At 37.7% G+C, this 11822-nt stretch overlaps 1 protein-coding gene across 2 annotated transcripts; it reads right to left on the bottom strand.

Moving 5' to 3' along the window:
- Positions 1–4291: 4291 nt before the first annotated feature.
- On the bottom strand, positions 4292–10688 carry LOC122089263 (malate dehydrogenase, chloroplastic-like). 2 transcript variants are annotated; one of them, XM_042658851.1, is made up of 3 exons: positions 10502–10659; positions 4644–5927; positions 4292–4463 (listed from the first exon to the last, which is right to left on the bottom strand). In XM_042658851.1, exon 2 carries the CDS (start codon positions 5917–5919, stop codon positions 4684–4686), a length of 1236 nt encoding a protein of 411 aa, XP_042514785.1. In that variant the 5' UTR covers positions 5920–5927; positions 10502–10659; the 3' UTR covers positions 4292–4463; positions 4644–4683. The 2 variants fall into 2 exon arrangements, with proteins under 2 accessions (XP_042514785.1, XP_042514786.1); XM_042658852.1 differs by having other exon boundaries at positions 4292–5927; positions 10502–10688.
- Between the last annotated feature and the right edge of the window lie 1134 nt (positions 10689–11822).

Below are 11822 nucleotides of genomic sequence, written 5' to 3'. Positions count from 1 at the left end.
AGGGTTCTCCATAGTAGTAGTCATAATCTCTAGGATAAGCTTTCGTGCGAGCTTCCACAAGATTAATGGGTGATAGTAGGCATGTCAAGACTCAAATTCACAATCAATCGACTCGACAGTGATAAATTGAAGGAATTTTCACCATTATTATGACCTATCTCAATCTCATGTAATTTAGAAAGAAAAAAAAAATTTTGTTTGAAACAATAGTGATATCGATCTTGATCAATTCGTGCTATTCCCGAGTTTTAGAACTTTACTACAGATTAATCACGTAAATAAGCGAGCGGTTGATGGATTTGGAAAAATTGGAATCGGTTCTGCCAATTCCGATTTGAATTGGGAATCGGAATCTACTGAAGTTGGTCCAAAAAACGAATGATTCTGATCCGAGTCTGCCGATTTGGCCGATCTTATTCTGATTTCTGAAACAGTGGTGAGATTAGTATGCTCTGAGTTAAGGATGTCAAAATATAACCAAAATCGACCGATTATAACCGAATCGAACCACACCATAGGAAAATGATCCAGTTTTGATTTTATGGACCATAATTTCAATTTCGTTCGGTTTAGAACTGAAAAACCGATGGTTAAGTGTTTTGAATTTCGATGGATCTTTACAAAAAAAAGGAAAGCTTCATTTTCACACAATCACGCCTCTTGATTTCCTAATTTTTAGGATTATTGTTAATTAATTATCATATGTGTAGTCTTTTACGTAGAAAGGACATTGTCCTTAGCAAAATAAAAGTATATTGTTTTGACCCTTTAGAAAGTTTAGTATATGTAGGATTCACACTAGTTGTAGGAGGCAAACCATTTTTTAAAACGACACTATTAACATCATGTAATTGTGAAACAAATAGCAAAAATTGATTAGAAACCGCTAAAACCGAAATCAGATGAAAACAATTATGATTTCACATTTTTCCTATCTGATGCGATTTTAGCTTCACCTTATCAAAATATAAACGGAATCAAAACCAAACCAAATAATCAAAACCACACCGTTTGACACCCCTAATCTAAGTTATGAGATTCAATTATTTGGGAGCATTCTCCTCTTTGAATTGTTTGAACTTTGTCTTGTTTCACAAGAAATTCACAAGAAATATGAAATAATCTGGAAGGTTCATTGAGCCAAGGCGTACAATGCGGCTCTTCATATTTATTATTATATCAATGAGCGTATATAAGCATCAATAGGTGTGGGTTTATTTTATTTCATAGGGAGGAGTGTCATTTCGCTCACTATGTGTGGATGTAGGGCTGTATGATTAAGAAGCATTTTTTTGCCTTATATTAATTATTTTAAGGAGAAAAGAACTCTACTTAGCCATGAGCTTTTATGCCATACATAAGCGGACAAAATGACAACCCTACCTCCTCTCTCCTATTGGATACCTTGATGCACGTTTCCATTGACCACCTCGCCATGTGATTAAGTAACGTTCTAGTCGGTGAAAGAAAACTTTCTCCAATTGTTAATAAGAATAATTGATATTATGAGATATTTGAATTAGATAAAATATTCAATGGTATCGCATGAGATATTTGAAATAGGTAAAATATTCGGTTGTATTGTATCTCTTCCCAATTTGTAACATTCAACAATACAAAGGGATGTCTTAAAAAAAGAAAAAAAAAAGTCACTGGGATTTAGTATCCATTTTATAACGTTCTTAAGGTTTTTCGTTTTTTGTTCTAAGAAATGGTAAAACACCCTCAAAAAGCATAACAAACTTGTTTTTTCACTCATTTCTTGAAACATAAGTTAAAATTTATGAATCAAGAAACAGGTTTGATGAAATATGTTGGACTTGTTCTCCTGTTTTTCGAAACAATTGGAAGGAAAAAAAATTGGGAGTATACCCGACGGCGAAGGGTTCCCACACTTAGAGAGAGAGAGAGAGAGAATATTGGCTGCAACTCCTCTTCAAGCTCCATCGTCCAAACTGACGGTGCAACTCATCTTCATCTCCCAAACTGATGCTGCAACTCGTCTTCTTCTCGCAAGTTCCATCTCCTTTCACATTCACTTGCTCCAAGTCCAACGATCTCAAGGAAGATTTTCTGCAACTCCACTTCCAAACCAAACAATCAACTCCTTTCACATTTGTTTGCTCCAAGGTATCATTGATCAGCTTCCAAAACGATTGTAAGAGTGTGCTCAACCACTATAAACATCTTCTAGAAACGTTTTTGAAAACAGGTTTACCAAACGCTTTTAAGCAGAAGAAAACTGTTTCACAACATAGAAACAAAAAAATCTGTTTTTGCTGTTTCTTGCCATTGAAACGTTATCAAGCATCGCCTTAAAATCCCCGACGCTCAACTGTGTTTCCCATGGGTGAGCAAGAAACACATTTATAAAAGAGAAGAGGAGGGAGCACTCTAAATTTTGGTGCTACCATCTCTCTCTCTCTCGAATTTAGGATTTTTTGGAACCTAGGTGAGAAAGTGTCTGCAGCATTCCCAACGAATGCAACGATTGTGTGAACAAGTTCCTTTTTGAGTGAAGAGGAGCTAAGATAGCATGGAGGGACTTCACTAATGGTCCAAATGTAACCTATTTCCTCCCATTGTTTTGTTGCTTTAATGGAGGGGCAGGGTGCAGGGGAGTGAGGGGTAAAGGAAAGCGAGAGCACAAGAGGGAGGGGACATAGGCGGGCGCAGGCACACAGGGAATAGGATTGGGTGGGTCGCTATAAGGCAATTGGGTGAGGTTTGTAGAGGGAGAGGTAGGAGTAACTGTTGAACTGGGGACAAAAGAGAGAGAGAGAGAGAGGTATTGCATAAGACGAAGAATGAAGTTGAAGGAGGTTGAATAAATATAGGAAGAAGAATTTTTTTTTTAATGGTTCAACCATCATTTTAGGATTCACAAACTCCTATAAGATTTTAATACATTGTCAAAATACCCTTGTGATGCCTTTTTCAAGCCTTTTTCAAGACTTTTTCAAGACTTTTTCACTTTGGTAAACACTGATTGAATAAAAAAAAAAAAAGGAGAGATAAGAAGAGGGGGAGGGAATGGATAATAAATGAGGGGAGACACAGAAGAAAAGGTTGGGTTAAAGATGAGGTTGTGGTGAGTTCCTTGCCACGTTATAAGGACTTGATTCAAGCTCATATAAGCCATCAAACAAGGCCAACTAGGGTGGAAGAACTACTTCTGAGGGGCATGCAATGGCATCACCCACATCCTACACCTTGTTGGCAGTAGTGAATTCTCCCAGAGTTCAAATTGTCTACAGTGAATAACGAGGTGCAGTGAACTACAGATGAATTTCACACATTTTCATGGAACAATAACTAGAAATTTATGTGTCCGGTATGAGTTTTTGCTCCACCCTTATTCAAGAAGTAGAAACAGATACCACCCTCCCTCCTCCAACCCACCACTCCTTTCTCCCCTGCCCTACTACCTCCCTTATGCAATTCCACCCCACCAAAAAAAATGGCGACGTCTCTAATCTCTCAGCCGCAGTTCCAGTCTCCGTCATGATTCTTGTTCTGGTCCTGGACTTGGCTTTCCCTATCTGGCACCGCTCTTCTCAACATCTTGTCCTCCTTTCCCAATTCGTGATACCATTTCCTCTGTGAACTCATTCGATCACATACCCGAAAGGTTCAAAGAAGAGAATCTGAAAGACGGAAGTGATTCTCAACTGGAAACCCCATACCTTCCTTTCATTTAGTTATGACATTATTTTGGTTGCTCTTTCCATGGCATAGCTCCAAGCTCTGGCAATTGTCTTTCTTCCATGGCATGGCATAGCTTTTACCAGTACTAGATGAAATAAGCCTCACTTCCGTCAGTTGGCACCATGACTGTAGCAGACCTAAAACCTGGCAGGAATGCGCATCTTGTGGCCAGCCACAATGATTCAAGTTGAAGACCATGGAAGACGTATGATAGATTATATGAGAAAGATTTAGATGGTAATGATTTATGTCTCCAGAACCAATTCCCACTACGACTACATAGTAGCCAAGCAGGTTTAGAAGAAGAGCACAGTTAAGAGAACTGTATGAAAGAACCCAAACCCCCAGATGAGGCAATACCTCATTTTGTCAGAAATCACAAATACAGTACCAAAATTCGTTCAAGATCAAAACACGATACCCAGGTCATAACTTGTAAGTACATAATACGAGTCACCTCGAGCTAACAAATAGCGTTGACAATGAAAAACAAACCAGAAACATATCAGCAAGAACCTGGCCTTCCCTAACAAGCACAAACAGATGCTCTATAATAACAAATACAAAGTTTTGCAAAAAGGAATGCAAAGAGAGGAAATTCATCTCCAGAGAATTAGATATTGTCTAACACAAGCCAATATGGTAACAAATTAACAAAGACATCAGAGTGGTGCATGAAATGTGAAGAAGCCCCACGAAAATTTGGAACTTAAAACAATTACATGCTCTAACTCAGCCTTGGATCTCCACCTGAACTGCAAAATCATCCAAAACATTCAAAATTCATATCCCAGAACTACAATTCATCCTACTACAAGCCCCCATAAGAGGATAAAAATATTCTAAGGTACAACATTGAAAAGCACTGACGCAATTGATATGTCCGAATCACTCCTCTCTTCCTCTCTCGTTATTCGAATACCAAGTATACTTACCTATCTCATAAAGTTATAGCTTCTGCTTCAGATATCTAACTCAAGCCATCGCTGGTTGCTTCTGTGCAAATGCCACACCTTTCTCAATGCTGGCCTTCAGTTCTGGTTTAAGAACCTCTAGGGCCTTCGCCTCGAATTCAGTCAACCCTTGGAGATCAGCTGATATCACGGCTTCGACACCCTTCTTTCCAAGCTTAACCCTCGATGCAAAGAAAGGCAGCTCAGTCAGATCTGACTGGATGAATGCGCACTCATAGACATCGGCATCTCCATCCAGGGCACGAAGAGATGATTCGACAAATCTTGCTGCTGCATATGCCATAGACAGAGTAGCAGATCCTGCTCCTGCCTTTGCCTCTACTACTTCAGTTCCAGCATTTTGGATCCTCACGGTGAGCTCCTCTACTTCTTCATCTGTGAAAATAACAGATGGTTTTGTCTTGGAGAGCAGCGGAAGAATAGTAATCCCAGCATGTCCCCCAACAACTGGGACATCCACATCAATGAGCTTCAGGTTCTTCTTCTGTGCAACAAATGTGTTTGCCCTAACGACATCCAGAGTTGTAACACCAAACAGCTTCTTTGGATCATAAACACCCCTCTGCTTCAACACTTCTGCCGCAATTGGCACCGTAGAATTGACTGGGTTGCTGATGATGTGGATGAAGGCATCCGGGCAGTTATCTGCAACAGCCTCAACCAAGTTCTTGACTATGCTGGCATTAATGTTGAACAGGTCATCACGAGTCATGCCCGGCTTTCTCGGAACTCCAGCAGGTATGACAACAACATCTACACCTTTCAGAGAATTAGCCAATTCGCCGTTACCTGTGAAGTCCAGAACTTGAGAAGGGGTATTGCAATGACTGAGATCAGCTGCTACTCCCTTAACATTTGCAATATCATAAAGATGTAGATCCGAGACCAAAGGAGACATCTTGATCAGAAGTGCAAGGGGTTGGCCAATTCCTCCAGCAGCTCCAAGAACAGCCACTTTGAAAGCTGAAGCCTGCGGCTGGACACAATTTTCTGTTCTCCTACTTTGTTCTTCAGCCATTCGTGCAAAAGAGGCTCGAAGAGCAGTACTGCTTTCCTTGCCCAAGAATGACGACTCTGATTCACAGCTTAAAGATGATGCTGCTTTGAGACCACTGAAACTCTTAAGAGAGTTGGCAGAGTTGAACTTCATGCAGAGGGGCTTAAATTTTGAAACTTGGTGTGTCTGGGTACCAGTCACGGACCCAATGGAGAATGTAGCTGCTGTTGTTGCTGCCATCTTGCAATCTGAAAGGAAAACTTAAAATATCAGACAAAGTCCCGAGTATCAATGAAGGACAAACATTAAAGTTAAGAGTCTGATGAAAACTACAACTGGACTGGCTAGTTGATAGCCCACTAAATAGAGAAATGAAATCTCGAGATACAGATGCTTTTGTCAGATATTATGGTAGTAGGCATAGTACTTTTACTCCCAAACAATCTAGTTGCAAACTGTTAAAACAATGTATTAAAATAGAAATCTCCATTTATAGAAGTTACTCTCAACCAATTCACGGGTGCAGACATATTTTTTGTCAGATATTATGCTTGTTGGCAAGCACTCGTGTCATTCAGTTATAGAACATTAAGGGAATCTTCAGAATTGTCACAAGAGAAGAATTTCAATGACAAATGTTCCACTATTCTAAATTAGATTTTCTTCCAAAGAAATTAATATTTCTGCACCGATTAATTGGTTGCACCAAAGAGATAAATAAGATATTTACTGGGGGTAGGTGGTGATAATCATTTCCATTATACCTGCAATTGTTATTAGCATGTATAGCTAAGTTGAATACAAAATATTAATAGTCCTCTGTCAGTAATTGTAGGTTTACAGCTTGCCAAAGTACTGGGTCTGTATCTAGTGGTATGCTAGAGTCATACAACTTGACTAAAGCCTAATCTAGTGAATGGTTTTATTGTTGAACGAACGACCCAACGCCTTAACACGGCTAATGGATCTGGGTTGAATGTCCAATACAAACTTTCAAACACCCATGTGTGCAATCAAGGCCTCTGCCTTCCCCAAACATTCATCCTTGCCAAAGATCTTGACCAAACCATAATCCTTGGTCAACCCTTTTTAGAAAAAAATCAAACCATTCAAAATAACCCAAGATGGGATTTCTACAAAATTTCAAGGTCAAAAAATTGTCTTTCCATTCTTACAAGCCCAAAATTCTAATGACCAAAGTATTATCAAATAATAAATCTTAAACACCTCAGCTTATGTCTCATTCTTTGAACATCATCTATATGTCTTCACTTGATAAGCTGTTCCACTATTAAAAGGAGAAAGTAACTCTCTAGGCAATATTCCTTTTAAGTTCTCTAGACCGACTTTCAAGAAATTACTCAAGTTCTACATTTGACATATGCGAAAGAAATAACAACCTGAATTCAATTCAATACTGTGATACAAAGTGACTTGTCGATTAAAAGAGTGAAAAAATAGCAGTGGCATACAATAGTTATGTAGTAAGATAGGTAATGTAAACCAGCCTCCTGGCCAGAATAGCTTAGCAGAAACTAGTTCATAACAAGATCACAGAACAGGTAAACAAGCCAGAATTGGAGAAATTATAATACTCAAGATAGAGAATTCAGACCAGAACCAGACATCAGCCGAATGGTCCATTCTACTAACAGAATCAGACCACAGAATTTGAGCCAAATCTGATAACAGAATAGGGTGATCCACTAGAGTTCAAGTGCTACCAGGAATGTTAACAACAGTTCCAGAACAGACCAAAAGAATTCCGGAGAACAACATGACAGGAACTTTGTATTATATGGCAATAGTAACAGGGCTGAAATTGAATAGAAAACAGGGCTTCTGCAGGGTGAAAAATATGAAAAAAAATCTGACCTGTGAACTTGCAAAATAGATAGAAATGGAGAAGGGATAATAGGGCAGGAATCCACCAAACCCATGAAAAGAATCCATTCTTACACTAACAAATCCACCTTAGCCTTCATTTGGAACCCACCAAGCACACTACAGAATCTACAACAGTGACTACTGAATTCACAACAGCAAAGTCTCAGAAAACAAAACCAATATATTACTTTAAATCAATGGAGAGACCATAGGCTCTTACGTGTATTTATTGTGCATGCTAGCCCATAGTAGGATAGAATGAGGGCTGTTTACAGATAACATTATCCAAAGAAATAATAAAAAATAGTAGTTCAATGGGAAACACACACCCCAAATCAACCAGTCATAGGAAATAACCTATCCCGCTAGAAAACTGTCACTACAAATTGTAGAGAAGCTGGAAATCTAATATCTTACCCAATCAAACCAAGAGAATATTAAAAAATAGTAACAAAATTTAATAGAAAACAAAAACTAAGAACCAACTTAACTAGCTAATAAGTCCCGTATTCCTAAATCCTATCCTTATTTTTGGCACATTAAAATGGTACATTATTACAAAAACCAATTGACTAAGACTAATGCATATGTGGACCAACTTAAGGCTTATTTCCACTAAAATAAACCACTTTTTTAATTCATCTGGATCATTCCCCCTTGTTGAAAAAAAAAAATCGTTCTTTAGTTTCGAAGTGACGAAGAATCAGCAGCACACAATCAACAACAATATACAGTCCACAGTTAGTAGGTAGGTAATCAACAATGCTTGGACCATTCTCTTCGAAGAAGTGAGTATCACAAACTCGAGGTCTTTGATAGTAGGAAGTCCATCTTCAGTATTTATCTACATCAGTTCATTGTGCCTTGTCAAGCTTGTGCTATGTCCTATGTCTCTTCAAGTCAAAAAAAAAAAAAAAAGGACTACTAAATTTTCTGGCGGTTTTGTGGTTTCATTCTAGAGAACAAGAAAATGAAAGGGTACAAGAAGTGTGCCTATGAATTACAAGAGTAAATGTTTTGTTCCAATTACATAATATGAGTGAAGGCAGTCTAGGTTTTTAAGTATAGGAATCAGGATTGGATTGTCTGGTCCACCTGATTCATAACACAAATGGAGGAGACCAATCATTGCTTTGTATCCCAATTCTTAAATATTTACTTCACCACAACCAAATAACCCCTGCACAGAGTCAAACATATAGCTTCTAAGTGGCATAAAAACAACAATATATGAAGAGATACACAATAAACCAGTAATTTATTCTCCCTTATGGAAATTTTCCTCTGTGGTTCACCCAGGATAAGGATTGAAATGGCTGATCTAGTCCAATTGAGATTCAATCCTGGATTTCGATCTCTAAATCCTTGTACATAATTGACCAATCCTGTGTACAAAGATAGGTTAAAGATAACATTTTTAAGTTCGAACAGTTATGATTTTCCATGTGCTTGCACAGTACAAGGCCAACCAGGCACAAATTGACTATGACCAAACCTGTTATCATAGCCGACACACCTATAAAGGGTAGGTTCATTAAATGAGTAAGCCTACTGATCTTGAGATGATTACAGGGAAATTTTAGCAGAGAATGTTTCATTGGAGATGCAAAATAGTGAATAAAGTGGTTGTGCAGCTACCTTACCATCAACATCTTGATTCTATTCCTAGAGACATCAAAGATACCACGGATTAAATCAGGTGGAATGTAACCATCGGGACCCAGCAAGTTCCTTGGAATCCAGTGTCCTCTCTATCCACCCTTGTTTCGGGTCACAGGACGATTCACTGAGCTACAAATACAACACTTAATTTGCCAAATTTTTAGAAGACTTAATTCTTTTCTTTCTTTACAATATATATGAGTATTTCTTTTCTTTGTTTACAATATATATAATATTCATTATTTGGCATTAATTACGTTTAATCATACTTAACAACAATATCAGGTGGGAATAATTATGCTCTAAAGTATAAAATCTAAATATGATAATTATGCTCTAACAAACCGAATCAGAATGGAAACCAAATCGAAACCAGTTGGGCATAGACATATAAATCTGAGACTAGACCATCTCCATGTTGGACAAATAAGCAGAGAATTGCCACATTGTATGACCTCGACCCAGACTTTGTCCAGATCTTTGCGTCGCTACAGAAAACTAAGATATCAATGACCATAAAATTCAATACAAATCAAAATGAAGAGATTCCTGATGAGGAGAGAGAGAGAGAGAGAGAGAGTCGTCAAAAAGCTGAAATATCAATGACTGTAAAGTTCAAGGCATCAACATCAATGTTCAAGTAAAAAAAATCAACCAATGAGAAATGAAGTCCTCGTGTTACATACCACAACAACATAATTTTTTTTTAAAATAATGATAATAAGTGAAATGATTGAATAAAAAGTAAATAAGCTGTGAGTGTTGAGTAGTGAAATTTATATTATCAAGATTCGAAAAGAACAAACCACAACCACAAAAAGCCCCATTCACGTAAGAACATTTACTGACTAAATTTTCAGGCATCGAAACACCTCGTCCGGATTTGTGGACGAGGAGACGCACATCCAAGATACAGAAACAAATGGTGATCTTGGAAATGAAGAAATTCGACGAACAATTTGATGGACTACAAAAAAAAAAAATTCTGAAGCAATTCAAATTAAATTAAGCCGAGTAAAGTGTAAACATGCATTCAACGCTTACAAGTTCAAGGATAATTCTCAAATTTAGATCTCGAAACATAAATGGATAAAAATCATAAATTTCAACGCCGAGAGGAAATCCAAGTCATGCAACCAAGAGAATTGACAGGATTTGAATTGAATCGATCCAAAAAGTTAAGAGATAAGAATCGAACATAGTACCTAATCACAATAGAGGAGAGAAAACGGAAGATTATGAGAAATGAAGCTACTAGGGATTCCAATCTCACCTGGATTCGACCTACGCGCGGCTGCTGAAGATTGCTCCTTCCCTGAGCTTTGAACGCTGCTTTCAACTTCAGCTCCTTCCGAAAAAAAATAAACGAAGATGCAAAAAGCGTCACACCTTCTTTCTCCAGGTCGGTTAATATAAATAGAAAAAAATAAACGAAGAAGCAAAGACGCCTTGGTTTCTCCTCCACTCTTCACTTTAGTGACGTTCGGACTTCGGAGTCAGTTCCAAGTAGCTGTCAATTGGTAGGTTAGGAACGGTTCCGATTTAGTTTCATCGGTTTTGATTCAGTTTTATTTCGGTTTGGAGAATTTTTTTATTTTTTTTTAAATCTATTTATTTGTTTTCTTACCCGAAAATACCCCTAAACAGGGGCAGCCCCTAAGAATTTATTAAAAATAAAAATCAAGAGAAAGATACAAAAGGGAACTTAACTCGCATTACCCCTGATCATAGCACAAAAATGCTCAGCTCACGGAACCTATCCCAAACCTAAAAAAACAAAGAAAACTACATTATATACGAAACTCCAAAAAACCAGTTCCATTTATCTTTCATTTTTTTAATTGGTTTGATTTTGATTTATCATATAAATATAGGGATTCAAAATTATAAAAAAATATATATATATTTTTTTAATATTTGAAGTTGGTATCAGTTTTTTATTGGATCCGATTTTGATTCTACGAGAGAGAGAAAAAGAGCAATAGCAGCTAGAGAAAATGGAGTCGCTTGCAGGTTTTGTGGCTTTCAACTTGAGGCTCGATACTTTGCATTCTTGATGGAATGTAGGTTATTTATATGTGGGGTAGAATCGGTAGGTTCAATCTTGAATTAACCTATCTTGCTTAACTGATGAATGACTCACCCTTTACTACAAATTGTGGAATCATGTCTCTGTATAAAATCACCACTAACTACAACCAAACACCCAAATAAACGAAGAATTACATTTTCGCAACCAAACACCACCATAAATTATGCTAGATTGCCTTTTTTTTTTTTTTTTTTTATTGATGAGAAATGGACGGATGATGGCCTTAGAGCCATGTAATGGAGGGTTTGATGCCATTGTGGACATGGTTTTAGGATTGGTACTGGATTGCTTGAGTGATTTGTATTGGTTTGGCACATGTTTGATCGTGATATCTGGCCGATATTGTATTGGTTGAACAGTATGAATAAGAGGTAAAAAGAGTAGAACACAAAAATTGTTTTTTAAGGTAAGCCCACCAAGATGAATGCTTTCCTATTCCGACTTCCCCAAAGCCTCTGGTGGCATAGTCAAGATAACGATGGGTTCTCTGCCCCTATGGGGA

The sequence above is a fragment of the Macadamia integrifolia genome, chromosome 9 (assembly GCF_013358625.1).
Source record: "Macadamia integrifolia cultivar HAES 741 chromosome 9, SCU_Mint_v3, whole genome shotgun sequence".
Classification (NCBI taxonomy): Eukaryota; Viridiplantae; Streptophyta; class Magnoliopsida; order Proteales; family Proteaceae; genus Macadamia; species Macadamia integrifolia.
The sequence above is the reverse complement of the archived record's forward strand: the minus strand, read 5'-3'. Positions and strand labels throughout refer to the sequence as shown.